We start from the raw sequence: 20,990 nt of genomic DNA on the forward strand, positions 1-20,990 counted from the left end.
TTTCCCAGGCGATGCCCAGCTTCAGCCCCCTAAACCAGCCAGTCCTATCCTGCCCCCTGGGATAGTTGGTGGGTTGTTTTCTCAATGGTATGAGTGACTGTCTCTTTATGAAAACCAGAGCTGAGCATGACCTGTGATTACTGTTGGTGATGAGTAACAGTCCAGCTGGCTGGCATCCTGACACACCTCACTGCCCATTTAGACCCAGGAGCTGTCAGGAACGAGGTATTAACCTCACCAGAGAGCTGCCCTCTCACAAGATGGTCCTCCCCTTGTTTACCTTCACAACCCCAAGCTTTTAGCTGACTTCTGATTGGTTCAGAAGGATGAAGATGCACTAAGCCCTCCTATGGCTTCCTCCAGTTATACTTGAAGGCTTCCAGAAAGACCTGGTTAAAAGCTTTCTTTTGGGTTGTGTCTGTTTGGAAGTTGCACTCTGGTATAATTTATTCTGTATCTTTTACTCTAAAGCAGCCTTGAGGCAAAGTATGCTTCAGAAAACACTACTTTGGTTAAATAAGAATTTTTTAATTAAAAAAAATGGCGTGCGTGCGTGCGTGCGTGCGTGTGTGTGTGTGTGTGTGTGTGTGTGTGTGAATGCAGCACGCGTGCGTGTGTGTGTGTGTGTGTGTGTGTGTGTGTGTGTGTGTGAATGCATGTGTGTGCCATGTTTGTGTGGATGTCAAAGAACAACTGCAGGAATCAGTTCTCTGCTTCCACTGTATGGGTCCCAGGAATCAAACTCGGGTTGTCAGGTTTGAAGGCAAGTGCTAAAGGCACTGACTTATATCTATGGCCATTAACTAAGTGAGGATTTTTAGTGAGCAAAGAGGTAAGGCTAAGCGCATGCTCTCTGAAGGCGTGAGGCCTCTTAGGGAATTTGAGAGTCCTAACTCTTAAGCCTATTGCCTCATCTGTAGCATAGTGACACTATTAGAGACACCTCAGGTGTCCTTGAGAGACATTGAGGACACATGCAGAGTGCACAGGTGTGTGTGGCATGTGGCAATAGCTCCTTGGTATTTTTTATTCCTTCTGCTACTAGGACCACTGTTTCTCCTGCTAGCTTTCTCCTCTGCAAGCCAACCCCCCTGTTGCTATAAAGAAGAGACAGAGAGGAGTGGAAAGTAAATGGCTTGGTTTGTGTCGACATGAAACAGTTTCTAGTATGTAGCTTAATTTAGCCTATGTAACAACTTTTTTCACCCCATTGCCTTCATCTCGTGCTGGATGTTCTGAGCCTCGGGTTAAGCACTCCATCATCAAAGCCCAGCTTCTGTGAGGACCGCCTCCCACAAAAAGCCTGTTGCCACCACAACCTGAGAGAGAGTAGTTAGAAACCACACGGAGCTGATGGGATGCCATGTGAACCTCTCAGAGGGACTCGTCACATGTTTTTTCTTTTCCTGTGTGCCCATGCACGCGTGTACATATGCGTGTGCGCTTGTGTGTGTGTGTATGTGTGTTCATGTGTGTGGAGGTCAGAAGACAACTTTGTGTGTCATTCTTTTTTGTTTGACAGGGTCTCTCCCTGGCCTGGAACCTCCTCAAATAGGCTATATTATCTGGTCAGCATCTGTGTGTCTGTGTGTCTACCTCCTGTCTTCCCATTGCTGGAATTATAAACATTCATCGCTATGGAGTCTAGGGATTTGAACTCAGGTTCTCAGGCTTCCCAGACAAGTTCTTTACCAACCATGCTATCTCCCCAGTCTAGCTCATTACATTTTCTGGCATGACATATGTAGACAAGTTAAGGCAGGAACTGATCAAACGGAGAAAACCTTCACTCTTCTTCCTTCTCCTTTGCACCAGAAAGTATCTTATACTGCTGCCTCTAGGAGAGGCAAATGCAGACTCTTCTGTAGTTTGGTTCTCTTTTCATTTACAGACGTCTGTGTCAGAATACAATGCTGTTGGGGCGAGGCACTGAAATCTTCAGTGTCGTTTTAAGCGTTTAGAACCACTATCTGAAGAAGACCTTACTTGTCTTTTTGCTCATCGGTTTAGTGATCTTTTCTCCATGTCTAATCTCAGAAGTTGTGTGTGCATTCTCTGTGGCCTCTGAGGTTTTAGCATTGAGCGTATGCTGGCCATTGCGGATGGATGGGTTTTGTTTGTTTGCTTCGTCTTAGTTTTTAAAATGATTTCTTGTTTTTCTTTTATGTGCTTTGGTATTTTACCTGAGTGTATGTCTGAGTGAAGGTGTCAGATATCCTGAAACTGGAGTTACAGACAGTTGTGAGCTGCTATGTGGGTGCTGAGAATTGAACCCAGGTCCTCTGGAAGAGAGGCTAGTGCTCTTAACAGCTGAACCATCTCTCCAGCCCCATGGCTGTTTTGCCTTCAGTTTGAGAAAAGCCTGACATTTTAATTTTGTCAATAACCTCGAGATTTTAAATGTCACTCTTATCACCAGATTACTATCATATTTTTAGATAGAGTCTTCTGGATTATTCATGTAAAATATAGGAATGGGAAGGCCACCATAATGGCTCCGTGGGTAAAGGTGCTTGCCACCAAGCCTGAGGACCCAAGTTTGACTGCCAGGACCCAAACGGTGAATGGAGAAAACAGGAGAGATCAAACTCTGTCCTCTGATGGCCACACTTATGCCATGGCACACACATACCACACACAAAAACATACAAAATAAATAAACAATCAAAATCTAAGATGGTTCCTGTCCTTCCCCCCACCTCCTCCCAAGTCTGACCTCACTTTGAAGCTGGCGATTCTTAACGGTGCCCTTGCCGTTTAGAAAGCACGTGTTCTAACTGCTTTCAACTTAGGGTGGCAGAGATTGTGGGTCTCCATTTGCTTGTTTTTCTTGGGCGCTTTACTGGAAACAAAATGTGATTGCGTACTAGCTGCAGAGGGGAAGTTGGCGAGAACTCACAGCCCTCTGTTTGGTCTGTCTGAAGCAGCTGGCCTTTTGGAAGGAAATCGCTGCTCTTTGCTTCTTCCTGTAACATCGCAGGCAGTGAACGGTGAACGAGTGTAGACAGAGTTCTGCTCTAGGCCGGCTGCCCAAGGCACAAGCCATCAGAAGAGCCCCTGCACAGGCCCTGGTCACGGTGCTGAGCTGTGTTTAGACGTGTTACTTGCTGCACAGTGAAGGAAGATGTGTTTCCAGGAAAGCAGTTTAGGCAAAAGTGATTCCGTTTGATGGCAGAGTCCCAGTGCTGGAAAGGTAGCAAAAGTGGACAGCTTACAATCTCAACTCATTTCGTCATAAATGTCCTGGTAATGACATCGATTCTTCTACCTGGATAACTGTTTTGAGTTTTTTGTTTTGTTTTGTTTTTCTCCCTGCAACCATATTTTCCTGGAAAAAAATTTTTTTTTTAATTTTCTAAGCAAGAAGCTTTTTTCAAATACCATGTCTGTGACCCAAAGTAAAAATGGATGATAATTCATGTAAACGTGAACCTGCATGTGAGTCGGGCTCCATAGGCAGGTAGGTGTGCTTCTCCAATGCATTCTCCGTTTCCTCGGTAAACTGCTGGTGGCAAAGACTGTTGAAAGAGAGTGAATTACGTAAATGATATAGGGTGCGCTCTTGCGATACTAACATTTACACTGAGGCAGGAGTTCAGCCTGGGCTACGTAGTTACTTCCAGCCCAGCCTGGACTACATATAGGTTCTTGGTGCAAACTAAGTTGATACAAAGATCTGTTTCTGCCAGTTCCATCAGCCTTTGAGTAGGAGCTAAGTCAGGAGCTAACAGCTGAGGTTTTCTGTTACCTCATCTTGTCCCAACAGCTTTCCAGAGGACTTGACTTGTTGATCTTCACTATCCAAGGCTGTTATATCTGCCAGATGTGGGCAGGTGTGTGCTCCATGTGCTAGAAGCGTGACTTTTTTTTTTTTTTTTTTTTTTGAAGGAATTGTCATGCTGTTCTGAATGGTTTTCTCTGTTTCTCATTCTGTCTACAGTTGTTATAAGTTCTTTGGTCATGCCGAGGGTGAAAGGGAGCTAACGGGATGTATAAATAGACATCGTTCTACATTCATCTTAGCCATTAGTAATCTTGCCCACTACTTGAAAACATATTAAGTTGCTAAGTATCTGAAAGTGATAGGCTTGCATTCCTTTAAAGAAATACTGTGATTGAAGTTCTACTGTGTCATGTTGTACTGAAGTCAAGGATATCAGTCAGTAACTCATGTTGGGAAATACTCTCTTCCTATGTTTGTGAAAAACAAGCTAATATGTAATGTGTGTGCTTCATGGTTATATGTGCATGAGCGGGAGGCCAGAAGGTGCTGGATCCCTCTGAAATAGAGGTACGGGTATTTGCCCAGCTTGTTATATGGGGTCTGGGATCTGAACTCAGGTCCTTACTGCTATACGCCAAACTCTTTTAACCACTGAACCCTTTCTCCTTTCTCCATCCCCCTTTCTGTGTTGGGTTTTTTTGTTTTGTTTTGTTTTTTTGTCTTTGTCATGGAGACTCCCTATGTGGCTCAGACTAGACTTGAACTTGGGATTACCTGAGACTTCCAAGTGCTGCTATTACAGCCTGTGCTAACCTACCTAATGCTTCTGTCTCTGTGCATCCATTTAAAGACAGTGTCCATGGGATGGTTATCAGTAGATGGTTTGTTGTTAACTGATTTTATACTTCAAGTGTTATACTTTGAAAAGCTTATTTAGGTTGTGATATGGGGATGGGAATCAAGCCTAGGGCCTCACTCATGCTGAGACCACACTCCCAAGCCAAGTTTTAGACACAATTTACTAACTGCAAAAAAAAAAAAAAAAAAAAAAAAAAAAAAAAACCAATCAGAATACTGTTGCCTAATGTAACAGGTGCTTACACCCTTTAGACCTTTCTCAGATTTTTCTTCAAAGCCTTATATACATTTTTTTTGTCACCACACTTTTACTACCTTCTTTCCTTAATCCTCAAAGATGCATTGACATGGTGTTTGTATTTTAGTGTGGTTGCTTCTCCATGTGATTTAGATGGCTCTGTGTCATTCTACAGGCTACTATGCGACAGCTTTCTCGTTCCCCCATTTCATGTTATTTCCAATTTCTTCCATAATGTCTCGTACTGTTTAACTAGTGGTCGTCCTTAAGAGTTGACCTAGAACAAAATACTCTTCAAAGCAAATTTTCGCTAAGTAGGAACAGGACTTAATTCTCAATGGGAAGAGAAAGGCCATGAATTTTAATGAAGAAAATATTGAGAACATGTTTCTTATTTTCTGCAACACAGATGCCATTATTTAAGGGCTCCAGCAAATGCTTGCAGCCATCTGGAAAATGGTACAGTGGTAATCCTCCTCTAATGGCTGTTCAAGTTGCTTGTTGGGCTTGGACTTGGAGATGGTAATGTGCAGGCAAGGATGCTGGCATCCTCCTGCCCACAACGCACAGCCAGGGAAGTCCAGACTTTCAGTGCTGATCGGAACCATTTCCAGAGTAGACACCAGTTGCTAGTTTAGTGTCCTTGTTTTCCTCTTTTGAAATGTTTGCTCTTAATTCTGATTTTGAAAATAAGTAAGTTTTTGTCCCGGGAAGTTGAAAGAACAGCAAGCTCCAGACAGACTTCACCAGCTGTGAACAGTTGTCACATCTGCATTATCACTCCCCCACACACCGCGCTTCCCTTCTTTTGAAGGTGAAGATGAAGACTTTGTGACCCCCTTTGCCTCAGAGGCTGGAGTACGTACACGGGGAAGTAGGGCATCTCCTAGCACAACCTCAACAAGTATCACTCTCAAGAAACCCAACTGACTGGAGGTCTGGGAATGTGCCCTCAGTGGATAGTAAAGCAGTTGCCTAGCATGTACAAGACCATGGGTTGTGTGTAGTGTGTGTGTGTGTGTGTGTGTAGAAGCCTGAAAACCGAGATCAGAGGACAATCTGCAGGAGCTGGTTCTTTCCCCACGTGGGTCCTGGGGATTGAACTCAAGTCATCAGGGCTTGGCCATAAGTGTGTTACCTGCTGAGCCGTCTCCACCCCATGAGTCTGCTTCTAATGAGGTCTTGACAGATATGTGTGTGTGTGTGTGTGTGTCCTTTTTTTTCTAAACCAATTCTTCTTTGTTCATTTTGTTGTTGTTGTTTGTTTTTTGCTTTGCCATTCCTTAGAGCTAACAATTACGATTTGAGGGTGGTGGGATTTGTCCTGTTCCTGATTGTTTCTTTTCCTTAAGGTGTGTGGTGTGGTTGCAGTTATCACCTATCTCCAGCAGATCAGCCCTCAATGCTGCATTCTGTTTATTAACTGGGAAGTCCTGAAAAACAGCGTGTTTCATGTGTGTTTTGTCATCCTTGTGATGGGGGGGGGGCAACATGCTAATGGTCTTTGTTGTTCCAGTGTATGTGAGCTGCAGGGCTGGTGCTTGTTTCTTTATGATCCTTCGTGATTCATCTCAACATGTCATATCTGAAAATGTATAGCGCCACTCTGACCTATGGTTGGACAGCCCCTCTGTTAGAGTGTTATCCACCAGATTCACCAACTGATGTAACTTTTCCTTCTTTTTTTTTTTTTTTTTTTTTTTTTTTTTTTTTTTTTTTTTTTTTTTTTTTTTAGGTTCAGGGAATTAATAGCAGGGTCTTGTGCCTTCTAGGCCAGAGCTCTACCAGTGGGCTGTGTCTCCAGCTCCTCATTCTGTGAATATTAAGAAGCATGCAAGGGCGAGGACATCCTGTTCCCAGAGACTGGCATCATTCATAGCTCTAGCAGCTTTGATGCTTCTGCGTGTGTGTGTGTGTGTGTGTGTGTGTGTGTGTGTGTGTGTAGGTATGTGTGCATGTGTGTATGCGCATGTGAATGTGTGTGTGTATGCGTGTGTGTATGTGTGTATGCGTGTGTGTGTGTATGCATGTGTGTTTGTGCACATGTGTATAAAGGTCAGAGGACAATGTTGGGTGCCTTCCTCAATTGCTCTACAGCAGCAGTTCTCAACCTGTGGGTCGCAACTTCTTTGGGGGCTGAAGGACCCTTTCACAGGGGTCACCTAAGACCATCAGAAAACACAGATATTCACATTACAGTTCATAACAGTAGCAAAACTACAGTTATGAAATAGCAATGAAAATAGTTTTATGGTGGGGGGTCACCACAACATGAGGAACCCTATTAAAGGGTCCCAGCATTAGGAAGGTTGAGACTGGGTATCTCAGTGAACCTGGAGCTTGCCAACTGAACTGTGGTGGCCAGCAAGCTCCAAGGTTCCTCCCGAATGCCTTCCCAGAACTGGGATCACAAGTGCCTGCTGTTCTTTAACATGGGTCCTGGGGATTGAACTCAGATCCTAAAGACAGCACAGTAAAGACTTTACCAACCAAGAGCCATCTCCCCAGCTCAGCCTGCTCTATTTTTGAGTGTATCCATGTCTTAATATAAACATAGTTGTGTTTAGGTGAGAAGTTTAAATGTGTGAGAACCCACTGATGTGGGCTTACTCTCTGCACTCAACAAGTAGCCACCCCAACCCCCACACCCCTCTTACCTCCTGTCCTTCTGTTCATTACCTCTCTTCTTCCCAAAGCAACTCGTGGTGACTGGGCTGTGACGTGCAGATTTATGACTGGTTGTCTTCCCAGAATGTTATTATCTATGTTGCCTGGGCAAATTTTTCCTTGTTTGTTTCTTTGTGGGCCAAACACTTTCACTCCTGTTCCATTCCCGTGTGCTTAAGATTTTTTTTTTTCTTTCTTAAAAGAGAGTCTCCTTTCTGCTTGCTTCTAAGCCAGTGGTTAGGTTGTTTTGTTTTGTTTTTTTAAAGGGCAGATGGCTCTGGTATTGACCTACTTTTAGATGTGGTCATTTTACTCTAACCTTGCTGGATGTCAGGCCAGTATGAACACAGTCTTAATCTTCTGTCACTGCCTTTAATACTTTCTGTCTCTCAACGTCCTTGTACTAGGTGACCATCACCACTCAATACAGTAATAATGTTGACATTGACAGCAAGACTGTCAACATGACCAGAGACCTGGCCCCTTATTCTCCTCCCAGGGTCCCTTGGGCCTCAGTGGGTGCTGGGAGGTTTAACAGTTTGCGATGCTGGCACCTCGCCTGGAACTCTTCAGATCAGAACCAATGTTTATACATTGAGTCCATCCGCCAACTGTTCCCGGCCTTTGCTAAAACAGAGTCTCCCAATCCTGGGCTTCTTGTTTTATTTTCTCCTTTCTCTTTAGATTATGAATTGTGACGATGTGTGCAAAAGTACAGAGAGTAACATGACAACTCACCACAAGCTCTCAGGACACGGGCAGCTCTGGGCAGTGACAACAGGGCACAGTACCGTTAGGGTCTCTTGGCATTGAGAGATGGGGTCATCTTGGTGCTGGGATTAAGGGCATGTGTCACCAGGCCTAGCTTGTGCCTCCTTTTCAATCACCACTTTATTGAGATAGATTCACGTGTTATAAAATTCACCTTTTTTTTTGTTTGTTTGTTTGTTTGTTTGGTTTGTGTGTGTGTGTACTGTGGCATGCTTGTGGAGGTCAGAGGACAGCTAATGGGTGTTTGCTCTTCATTCCACTATGGGTAGCAGGGGGTCAAACTCAGGTCATCAGACTTGAATGACAAGTGCTTTTACCTGAGAGCCATTTCCCTGGCGCCATCAACACCAAGATGTCCAGAATTCAGTCTTCCGGGCGCTGTAGACCAACCACCGTTACCACCATCCAGCACTAATGTATTTTCCTCGCTTCCCCAAAAGTTCTACCTCACTATTTTCTGTCACTCTGAATTTTCCTATTGTTGGATCACAGTATAGTGTGTGTGTTGGAGGGGGGAGGCAGGGGCAGGTCATGTGAGCCTAAGTATTCTCATGACTCCTTTGTCCTCCACAGTTTTCAGTGTTCTCCTTCTGAGTCCGGGAGACAGGACTCACTGTGCCCCTGCCCCACCCTTTCCATAGGTTCTTGTCAGTAAAGTCCTTGTGTCATGGAGATTAAGAAATCAGAGTCCCAGCCGGGCGGTGGTGGAGCACACCTTTAATCCCAGCACTTGGGAGGCAGAGGCAGGTGGATTTCTGAGTTCGAGGCCAGCCTGGTCTACAGAGTGAGTTCCAGGACAGCCAGGGCTACGCAGAGAAACCCTGTCTCGAAAAACCAAAAAAAAAAAAAAAGAAAAAGAAATCAGAGTCTCTGGGCTTGGAGAGATGGCTCAGTGGTTAAGAGTACGGGCTGCTCTTGGCTGCTCTTCCACAGGTCCTGAGTTCAATTCCCAGCAACCACATGGTGGCTCATAGACATCTATAATGTGATCTATACAGAAGGAAGGAAGGAAGGAAGGAAGGAAGGAAGGAAGGAAGGAAGGAAGGAAGGAAGGAAGGATGGATGGATATCTGGGTCTGTAACCGGAGATATTTAGAATACTGCACTCGGTCTGGCTTGTTCCCGGGCAGCCGCCATTTCCCCACTGCTCTGGCTCTGGACTACGGCTCCAGCTAGCTAGAAACACTGTCCCTAGCACCCACGAGATGCCAGCATAGCAGCAGGCTCTGCCAATCCACCACACTGTCCACAATGTTCGGCTGAGCCCAGGCCATTCCCACTATGCCCGGTAGAAATGAGACTCATTAAAGCTTAATGATTATCTGAAGGATTTATATATTTAGAACTGCTCAATCAACAAGATACCCACACAATTAGAGTTGTTACCCAATATCTAACCTTTTGATAGAAGTTGCTACATGGCAGCTTTCAACATATCTGTGGTTCTCCATGGATAGGGGGTGGGAGGATATCCCACTACAAGGGCCAGCAAAGTGACTCAGTAAATAATGGTGATTGCCACCAAGCTTTACAACTCAAGTTCGAGTCTCAGCACACTCATAGTAGAAGAACAAACCCCTACAAGTTATTCTCTAACTACCAAAGGCATGCTGTGGTGTGTGCACGTGCACATGCAAATGCGATAAAAATAAGAAAAAGAATACCTTATTTTTAAAGGAAGGTAAATTTTATCCTGTGGAACATTGGTTAAGCAGAAGGATAGCAAGAGCTCATCATCACCAGTCAGAGTTGACTTTGGAAAAGCTTGTTGGTTGGGTTAAGATGGAGGTGGGGAGAAGGAGGTCCTGTGTGTAAGTGTGAAAGAATCATTGGCCCTTCTCAGGGCTGACTACACTCAGGTGCTCTCTTACATACTTACACACATGTAGTAACCCATGTTTATCACACCCTGCACACACAGAGACCTAATATTCTCCTCATTTGCTCAGTCTGAAGCCTGAGGCACAGAGAAGTTAAGAGGGCGGGTCTTTTGGAAAACTGTAAGTAGCTGAGCTCAGCGTGGTCTTCAAAACGTTAATCTCATTTTCCACACTAATTCCACTGGGGGTGTAGCCTAGCGTTACAGGGCTCACCTGGCATGCACGAGGCCCTGGGTTGGAGCTCTGCTGCCACACAAAAAAAGAAAAACTCAGTAAGTATAGAAGCTCCAAATAATAAAAACGAATCCGGCAAACCATCTCTCTCTGTGAGTGTTTTAAACCCTCACCTCTCCTCAAGCCAGAATTTGTTCAGTCCATTTGCAGAGTTTCTCTGGAAGCTTCCAGCAAGACAGCTGGCTTTCTGCCGGTAGTTACAGCAAAACAGTCACCGGTGTTCTGAAAACCTTCGGAGTAATGGCTTTGTTTGCAAACGCTTATGTTTTGGGCTGGGAGTGTACCTCAGTTGGTAGAGCTCAGGACTAACAGGCACAAATTGATCCCCAGCACAGGAGTAACAGAACACACCTACAATCTCAGTACACAAGAGACAGAGCGGGAAGATCTGGCTTTGAACTACATAATGAGTCCAGAGGCAAACCTGGGCTACCCAGAGCTGACCTAAATATATTTGTTAAAGAAAATGTTTCTGATACAGTGTTAGCTATTGATACAAAATAACACCTGTCACCTGCATAGGAGGCATCCCTTCCTTTGGTTTCTAATAAGCCTGTGACATTGTGAGCAATGACACATTGAGGTTTTTATAAACAGGTACCTCTGCCCTTTAGTTAACCTTCTCTATCCTTGAATAGGTCCTGGTGTTCTGGGTCAGCATAGGTGCTGGGTGTCTTCAGTGGGTATAGCACCCTGTGTCCAGGCTGAGCTGTTGGGACTTGCTCTGGAGGCTGTGAACTCCACAGGAGTGCCTGCACAGAGCTCGGCTGACTGTCAACACTGTCCTAAAAATACGATGGCGAATCCATTTCCCAGTGTTTAGAGCGGCCCCTGTGATGATTTACCAGAGATACAAACCACTTCCCTTGTCAGAATGTCACGAACTGAAAACTGAGCTGCCAGGTCAATGAGCAGAGAAGAGCATGCGCGTGGTGGGCAGTCTCCATGCGTGTGGAGGAGCCGCTGGTGGCTGGATAGACTGTAGGTACAGGGGCTGGGCCCCTGCTTATACCTGTATGCACACTGTTTCCTGCTGAGTGTGGAGAGTTCTGACAGGCATGGAAGAAAGGCACTAACTAGACTATAGGTCTTGTGCATTTAAACTGATGAGGAGTGGGACCAGTTTTTGTCTGGAGCGAGTTATTTAGCATTTAGGAAGTGGAGGCCAGGAGCTATGATGGGTACACGGTAACCCTCACAAGCCTCTTGTAGTCTATGTGGATAAAACCCACAGTTTAAAAGTAAAATGAATATGACTGTACTACTTAGTGTGGGTTTTGTATATATATATTTTTTTATTTTAACTGACACGAACTTTTCACATCTGGGGAAGGGCATGCCCCCTCACATAGTACCTGACGTCGACATTGGCTTAGTTGTCAAATCTGTCACTCAACATTTGTCACGTGTTTGTGCTGAGAACGTTCAGATTTCTTCTTATCCTCTTGACGGGTAGTGAGCAAAATCCACTCTGGAGCCCTATTTTCTATCCCTATTAAAGCACTTTTATGTTGTGAAACTATGCTGCATTTATCAAAATAAGGCCGTTGCCACTTTGTATTTACCAGTTATTGCCCTTCAAGTAGTGTGCTATTAAAAAAAAAAAAATGCCATGACATGCTCAGAATTGGAAAAATAAAAATATTCTGACAAATTCTCAGAGCTCAGCATTCCACTTTTTAATAAAAACTAAGAACAAATCTAAAAAACCTAAAACACGCATTGCCCCGCCTGTCCTGGCACAGCTTCCTGGTTCTTCTGTTTTCTGCAATTGCTCTACATCTTTTGAAGCTGTGCACATCTGGTAGAGACAGGTGGATTTTTGTGAGTTCAAGGTTAGCTGGTCTACATGTTAAGTTGCAGACCAGCCAGGGCTACTGAGTGAGACTTTGTCTTAAAAAAACAAACAATGGCATTTGGCTTTTTTTGAGAGAGAGAGAGAGAGAGAGCGCATCTTGTAAACCTAGGCTGGCCTTAAACCTTGGCCTGTTTACCAAATGCTGCGATTACAGGTGTATACCACCACATTGAGCTGTTTCTCTCTTAAAACGATAATAAACTCCCGAAATATGCTTGGCCAACAGGGCATGTGAAAGATTTATGTATTTGTTCATTCAGCATATCGGTTCTGTACCTGTTGTAGGTCACAGCCCTTTTGGAGGTTGAATGACCTTTTCACAGGGTCATCTCAATATTTACATTACAGTTCACAACAGCAAGATTACAGTTATGAAGTAGCAATGAAATAATTTTTTATACTTGGGGTCACCACACCATGAGGAATTGTATTAAAGGGTTGTAGCATTAGGAAGGGTGAGAACCACGGAGTTAGCAAATGTTTGTTTACTGCTCTCTGTGCCGAGCTGCTGCACTTGCGCTTTGGGGACAAGGCAGTAAGACATGTCCTCTTCTGTTGGGGTTCAGTAGGAGAAGATAAATTGAAACAAAAGAAAACTAGATAGAAAAATGACAGGCTTACGTGATGAAAGAGAGACCACCCACACAGAGTGACCTGAATTATACATTTGTAGTTAATGAGCTAATTTAAGATGTTTCATTCTACACCGTAGAATTTCATACTGATGTTATGTTTCATAATAACTTTGAAAAGAGCTGATTTGGGACTGGAGAGATGGCTCAGCTGTTAAGAGCACTGGCTGCCCTTCCAGAGGACCTGGGTTCAATTCCCAGCATCCACGTAGCAGCTCACAACCATCTGTAACTCCAGTTCCAGGAGATCTGATGCCCTCTTCTGGCCTCCCTGGGTACTGCACACATGTGGTCCACAGACCTACATACAGGCAAACACCCAAACATATTAAATAAATAAATATGAAAAAAATATATCTTTAAAAAGGAAAGAGCTGACATATTCAACTTTGTTTGCTCACACTTATTTAAGTAACAACAACAGAATAGTACTGCTTATCTGCCAGGCACTGTTGTAAATAAAGTCACCATGTGTTTAAGATGACTTCCCCTTCCTTAGTAAATATGATGCATGCCAGACTTGGAGAGTAGAGGACAGAGTGAACGCGGTGCTACTTTACTCCAGTGGTTTGGGAAGAGGGCTCGGAACCTTCCCACCGTGTTCCTTCTTTTGTCTTGGGTCAGTTCAGCAGGTGAATTTGCAGACACAAGAGATTTTGGTATCTGTTGGAATCATTCAAATTTTCATTAAGGTTTATGGAGGCTTGAGCTATTTACCTTTTAATTTTATTTTTGAGACAGGGTCTGACTATGTAGCCCTGGCTGGCCTGAAACTTGTTATATAGACCAAGTTGACATCAAGCCCATGAACAGCCACCTACCCCTGCCTTCTGACCATGACACTATGCCCAGCTCCCTCCTTCTCTGTCTTTTGAGAGAGTTTCTAATTGCCTGGAGTTGGGCAGTTAGGTCACATTGACTGGCCATTGAGCCCCAGGGGCCCATCTGTCTCCACCTCCCAGCTCTGAGATTACAGATGTACACCATTCTTTCTGCCTGGCTTTTCACCTGGATTCTAGGATTTGAACTTGGGTCCTCACGCTTGCAAGGCAAACACTGGCTGAGCTGTCTTCCTAGCCCAGTCTGCATTTGTTTGTTTTCATGTATTTATGTTGACTTTGTATGTATAAATGTTCTGTATGCATGCATGTTTGCATACTAGGTGTTTGTGCAGTGCCCTTGGAAGCCAGAGGAGGGAACTGGAGTTACAGATGGTTGTGTTACAGTGGGTGCTGGGAAACAAGCCCAGGTCCTCCCCAAGAGCAACAGTGCTCTTAACCACTGAGCCATCTCTCCAGCACCCCCTCCTTGTCCTTAACTAAGACTGCTACCTGAACCCCATTCTTCACTCGTCTGTCAGGCTTCCACATACTTAAATCTCCAGTCTCCTCCATTCCGAAACTCTTTACCCTTCCTCCAAAATCATGAGCTGCTCCTGGTCTGATTTGGAGACTTCACTAAAACATTGTCTTTCAGATGTTTGACTAGGAAGCAGAATTGCTCTCCTGTCCCAGTTTTCCTCTGGTGAACTCATACCCACTGAACATAGCTGTATTGGAAAATATCACTGGTGTGTCAGCCCTGGGGCCTGAAAGCCCCAAGTTAAACCATCCTATAGCAGCACACACATCTAAAATAGGTAACCGGCACCCACCCTGAACCTCACTGCTGGCTAACTGACTTGTCCCATAAATAGCTCAGTGTTACTCGATCAGACAGCCACTGCTCACAGAGAGGGATCTTTGTTTCCTGGCACACATGTGCAGTCTCTGGTAGTCAACAAAACCCAGGTCCAGTGCACTGGACCATGGCTGTAACTTAGTCCTTTGGAGAATTGTGCAAATCAGTAGCTAAGTCATTTTCAGATTGGATTCAAGATGTCCAGTTCCACATTACCAAAAGCAGTGTTAGAGCAAGCCTGGTTTTAATGTCTTCCTCCTATTAACATAGCTTCTCCACTCTGGAGAATCCCAGGTCTCTGCCAAATGCGCTAAGTTCTCGGGTCTGTCCGAAAAGGTTCCTAGTAGTTTCAGAAAGCCTTTATTTATTTGTTTGTTTGTTTGTTTTATTTGAGTACACTGTAGCTGTCTTCAGACACACCAGATCCCATGACAGATCGTTGTGAGCCACCATGAACTCAGGACCTCTGGAAGAGCAGTCAATGCTCTTAACTGCTGAGCCATCTCTCCAGCCCCCAGAACGCCATTTTCTAAAGTGTGCTTTTTTGTTGGTGCAGCTTCTTTTAGTTTTGGTGTTGTTTCTTTAAGAAAGGATCACAAGAAGCCCAAGCTGGCCTTGAACTCTTGATCCTGCTGCCCTCATGTCCTGAGTTGTGGGATTATAGACTCTAAAACAAATAGCCTCACTGTTGCTGAGACTAGTGGCTCAAGCCTATAATCTTAGGTTAAATTAGAAGACAGCAAGTTTAGCGGGCCATGGTGGCTCACACCTTTTATTCCAGCACTCAGAAGGCAGAGGCAGGCAGATACCTGGGTTTGAGACCAACCTGGTCTACAGAGTGAGTTCCAGAACAACCAGGGCTACAAAGAAAAATCCTGTCTCAAAACAAAACAAACAAACAAAAAAACCAACAACAACAAAAAAACCCCCAAAATGAAAATAAAATAAAAAGATGACAAGTTTAGGGCCAGCCTGGGCTACGGAACGAGTACATAGTCAGCCTAGACAACTTAGTGAGACACTGTTTCCAAATAAAAAGTCCAAAAGAGACCTGGAGTATAGGTCAGCCATGGAGTTCTTGCCTGGCATGGCCCAGGTCATAGGTTCAATCTCCATTACAAAAGGAGAACAACAAACCCTACTGAAAACCACCGAAAGCTGGCCCCTCCACTCACCACTGTAACACGGCAGTCCATTCTTCTCCTAGACGACACAAACTATTTCTGTATTGGACTGTACATGCTGTAATTTAACTGAACATTCTTCTACAAATTCCATAGCAGTAACTCCAAAGGTGAACGAACGTTGGTGAGCTTGGCCAGATAAGCCTCTGCTCTGGGTAAGAGCATGGCCTCTAGGCTCACTAAGATAACAGGCAGGCCTCAGTCTGTCCCAAGTTTCACTGGTCTTTCAGATCCTGTTCAAATGGCAGCATCTTCCATTTCACAAAGCCCAAATACCAACTCTAAAATTATTTTTCCGGTTTGCTCCGCCGATCATTCACGATGACTATTGAAACGATGCTTAGAACCCATGGCGGTTTCAATCAAACACAAAGACCAGGTCTAGGATATCAAAGCTGTTCGAGGTGCCTTCACTAATGTTGGTTTTTATGGTTCTGCCTTTTGTGCTGCAATAGTCAATGCTTCAATAGATCCATCTGGGGCCCTTCCCACGGCCATCCTGAGTATCTGCATTTTGAAAATATGATAAAGCTTGAAATCAGTTCTAGAGTATTGATCCTGGGCAGGCGAGCTGGTTCAGTGGGTAAAGGCAGTGACTGAGCAACCTGGCAACTTGCGTTTGATCTCTTGAACCTATATAAAGGTGCAAGGAAAGAAACAGCTGCACAAGATCATTCTCTGACCTCTACACATTCACCATGGCACGTGTGTACCTACACACACATCGAGTACAGTAATAAAGAAAAAAATTTACAGACTTGATTTTTAGTGTACCAAAAGGAAAGAGAACATCCACTTTTAAACCCTGTACATACTTACTCCAGTGGCTTTGAAGGGGATGGGGACTAGAAATAAATCAAGGTCTTTGTTTAACAGGTTGTGAACCATGGCTATGTGGATACAGGCTCAGCAGCTCCAGGGCGATGCCCTTCATCAGATGCAGGCCTTGTACGGCCAGCATTTCCCCATCGAGGTGCGACATTATTTATCTCAGTGGATCGAAAGCCAAGCCTGGTAGGTGAACAGTTTCTATATCATCTTTTGGGAAGCACAAGGATATTGAACTTTGATGAGAAAAAAAAATGTTATAACTGAGACTTTAAAAGTTGTGAGTAACCTAGGCTTAGTGGTCCCCACCTGTAATCCTCATGATCCTAGCTGAGGCAGAAGGGTTGCAAGTTTGAAGTCAGACTGAACTGCAGATTGAGACCCTGTCCCTATCTTTAGAGAAGAAGAGGAAGAAGAAGAAGAGGAAGAGGAAGAAAAGGAGGGGGAGGAAGAGGAGGAGAAGGAGGAGGAGCTGTGGTGTTGGGCTGGGTGTGTAGGTCAGTGTTAAAGTACAGGCATGAGGCTCTGGATTCAGCCTTTAGGACCTGTCTCCAAGAAAAGCTGTTTGAAAATCTTCATGTAATCCACAAAAAGGTGTTGTTTTAGATGCAGAGAGATGAAATAACTCTTGAAATTTTAATTTTTGATGCTTTTTAATTATGTATATATGTATGTGTTTATATCTGGATACATACACACTAGGGCAGGTATCCGCAGAGACCAGAAAACAACTGGAGCTGGCGTTTCAAGTGGTTGTGAACCACCCAGTGTGGCTGCTGGGATCTGAACTCAGGTCCTCCGGAAGAGCAGGAAGCTCTCCTAACCACACAGCTGTCTCTCTAGCCTCTGAGCTTGCCTTATTTTGTTTGTTTGTTTGTTTGTTTGTTTGTTTTTGAGACAAGGTGTCTAGCTTTTTGAGACAGGCCCTGGCTGTCCTAGAACTCAAAAGTGCTGGGATTAAAGGCAAGAACCATGCCTGACTTTTTTTTTCCCCCAAGGTAAAGTTTCACCGTGTAGTAATGGGTGGCCTGCATTCATTATATAGACCAGACTAGTCTTAGACTCAAGATCAGCCTTTGACTCCCATGTGCTAAAATTTATATCTTATAAATCAGATAGCTAAGATGTTGATTTAATAATAAAAACATTCATAGCTCTCTGTTTTTTGTTTTCTGAGACAGGATCTCACACTATGTAACTCTGGCTGTCCTGGAACTCACTCTGTAGACCAGGCTGGCCTTGAACTCAAAGAGATCCACCTCCCTCTGCCTCCCAAGTGCTGGGATTAAAGGCCTGTGCCATTACACCTGCCTTGAAACATTTATATTTTAAATTTGTATTTACATATACAGACAAAAATACTCAAAAATATTAACAATGAGGCAAGATGGCTCAGTGAGTTAAAAAACTAGCCGCCAACCCTGATGTCCTGGATTTCAATGTCAGTCCCCACAAGGTAGACGAAACTGGCTCCTGAAAGTCGTTATCTGACCTCCACACTGCACCATGGCATCCATGTTGAGACACACACAGCCACACACTAAATGTTTTTTTCTTTTTAAATACTAATTGTTGCGGTAAAACTCTCGCCCATTGGTAGTCCATAGAAGAAAAGACACAAGTCAATAAGTTTCAAATGAATGCTGCATGCCTAGATTGGGCAGATTTACCATTAAACTACACTATTCCCCGGCTATGAGAGCTCTTAACAACTTGCGGTTTCCTAGGTCTTCTTCATCTTCTCTCTCTCCACCAACTGCCCTCTGCTACGACCAACTGCCAACCCCGCCTCTTCTCTCTCCTCTCCTTTTTTCCCTCTGCTCTCCTCATCTTCTCCCTTTTCCTGCCTCTGGCTCCTCCCACTCCTCTTCTACTGCCCAATCACTGGCTGTAGCCTTTATTTAACAAATTTGATTGGACAGAAGGTTTACAAGATTCACTCCTCCTTCGCAGCCCCTCCCAGGAGTGGAGTTACCATGACAACAAGAGGCTAGGGCTATCCACCACATATGTGGTGGACACCACTTGTGTCCTTTCTTCTATGGATTCCCTATGGGCAAGAGATTTACCGCAACAACTAATAATGATTACATTTCAGTGTTGACTTAGCCAACATTTTTATCTTTATAATGAATTATATGCTTGAGCTTTAGAATTGCTATATCGATAAAACACAGTCCAGTCACAGTGCATCTTCCTTTGCAGTGCTAGGGCAAACTCCCTGCACACAAGACAGCTGGACCACTGAGCAGCTCTCTCCTCGGCCCCGCCGCATCCTCACATCAGCAGCAGCAGCAGCAGCAGCAGCGCCTGGCGGTGCTTAGGGCAGGGAGCTTGCTTATTGGCCTCAGTCTGTCAGTGTGACAAGTTCATCAGACTAGCCAGGCTTTGACCAGGGTAGTAGGCTCCTCTTTGCTGTTGCTGGGAGAAGGCTGTCCTACCCACTGGAGATGCTGCCTTACAGTAATTGCAGCAGCTTGTTAGCAGGGCCCCATTCAGAAACAAGCCTGTCAAAGGAAGGCAATTTTTCTAGGCAATTAAAAAAAAAAAAATCCCAGCTTCATATAATTAAGAGGGGGAAAAAAACTGGCTAAATATGAGAACGTCAAACACTCCTCAGGTAGTCCAGTCCTTTTCTTTTTCCTTTTCTTTCTGTTTTAATGATTTGGGGAATTTTGGAGAACATTAATAGGAAGTTTCTGTTGACTTAAAATTTCACTTAGAGGCTAGAGATGAGGATGGCAATCAGCAGCAGAGCATGCGTCCAGCGTCCAGCTCAGCAGACCTGGCTCAGTACCACAAAAGAGAGGACAAAAGCTGGCTTTCGTTTATTTGAGCACAATAGCGCATGCCTGTAATTCCAGCTACTCAGGAAGCTGAGGCAGGGGAATTACTTACACCTAGGAACTAGAGAGTCCTAGGCAAATGGGCTTTTGTCTAGCAGATTTCCTGAGAGTCTGCTTGAGAAAGCTTTGGGAAATTTGGGTTGATATTAAGGAAAACCTAGGTTTTAGATTTTTTTTTTTTTTAAAGAAATGAAGATATCAATGAAAAGTTTCCAGCTTTTCGTATTGAAGCTGTCATGTAGTCTCTTGTGGTAGGCAGTGGTTGAGTCCAAACTGAGAACCAGACTGCTGAGTTCTGTTAAAAAAACTGGATCCTCTCAACAGTGGGCTCCTAGTCAGAACAGAGGAGCAAGGCTGTGCTTTCAGCCCTTCTAGCCTTCCACTTAATGCATACACACACTCACACACACACACACACACACACTCACACACACACACTCACACACACACGTATACATATATATACATATACATATATAGTTTTGTTTTTGTTTTCGAGACAGGGTTTCTCTGTATAGTCCTGTATAGTCCTGGCTGTCCTGGAACTCACTCTGTAGACCAGGCTGGCCTTGAACTCAGAAATCTGCCTGCCTCTGCCTCCCAAGTGCTGAGATTAAAGGTGTGCGCCACCACTGCCCAGCCTTAATACAAATTTTATTCAACACACAGAGTATACACTTCTAAAAATTGGCTTTGTCACTGCCCTCTCCAGACACAGGTCAGGTGGTCCCTGGTGACACAGTCTTGGGGCTTCGGTGCGCCTCTGCCTGGCTGTTTGCCACCAGTCACTTGCTAACTGCAGGGATTTCTAGGTGGCTATCTTTTAGCTGCCGCTGGCACTCTTCCCTGGCTGTGGACCTGGTCAGCAGTAATTAGATATTATTTCACCCTGACAGCTGTTTGGTTTGTGAGCGCGCTAAGTCACTTAAGTATTACCCAGCAGCAAGTGTTGCCTAACTTGGTAGACAAAAATTTTAAAAGGACAAAAGAAAGGAGATAAGGAGGAAGTGGACCCGACCCCTGTCACCAGCTGAACGGCGCTGAATGACACGGAATCTGTGGACTGGCTTCTTGCCTTCACGGGATGAGCCAAGCCCCACATCTGCAATGATGACAGACAATTCTCATGAGTGTAAATACTTGTAGGCACCTTCTGTCCTGATGCCTCCTTTCCAGGGTTCCTTAGGAAGGGCAGCGACTGGAGGCCTGGAACCAGTCAAGGTTGGAAAAGACATGCAGAACTGTCTTGACCTTGTATCTCATACACCCTGGAGATATGAGTCTAAACTGGAAGTTAGCAGACCCCCTTTTCCCTTCCGAGTGCACAAAGAAATCTTTCCCCTTCATTCCTAGGAGGGGGCGGGTTAATCCCAGAGTCAGTCAGCAAAGGAAAGGAGAAGTATGTAGAGAAAGGAGTGTAAAGTTCAGGTAAGATAATTAGAGTCAGGCATTGTAGACATTTAGCTGACTCAGGCTGGGGTGTTTCTTAACACATGAATTACAGAAGAAATCATGTTTCAGACTCACACGATGGCTCCCACCTATAGTCCCAGCACCCACAAAACAAATGAAGTATGTAAAGGCTGCATG

General features: G+C 44.5%; 1 protein-coding gene across 2 annotated transcripts in view; it reads left to right on the plus strand.

The window, feature by feature from the left end:
• LOC117710053 (signal transducer and activator of transcription 5B) overlaps positions 1-20,990 on the plus strand; it is a 71,947-nt gene that overhangs the window by 26,532 nt on the left and 24,425 nt on the right. For both annotated transcript variants that reach the window (XM_076935791.1, XM_034504566.1), the window contains exon 2: positions 16,603-16,740. In XM_076935791.1, the coding sequence (XP_076791906.1) occupies positions 16,603-16,740 (138 nt within the window). The remainder of the gene's footprint in view (positions 1-16,602; positions 16,741-20,990) is intronic.

Source organism: Arvicanthis niloticus, chromosome 6 (assembly GCF_011762505.2).
Source record: "Arvicanthis niloticus isolate mArvNil1 chromosome 6, mArvNil1.pat.X, whole genome shotgun sequence".
Lineage (NCBI taxonomy): Eukaryota > Metazoa > Chordata > Mammalia > Rodentia > Muridae > Arvicanthis > Arvicanthis niloticus.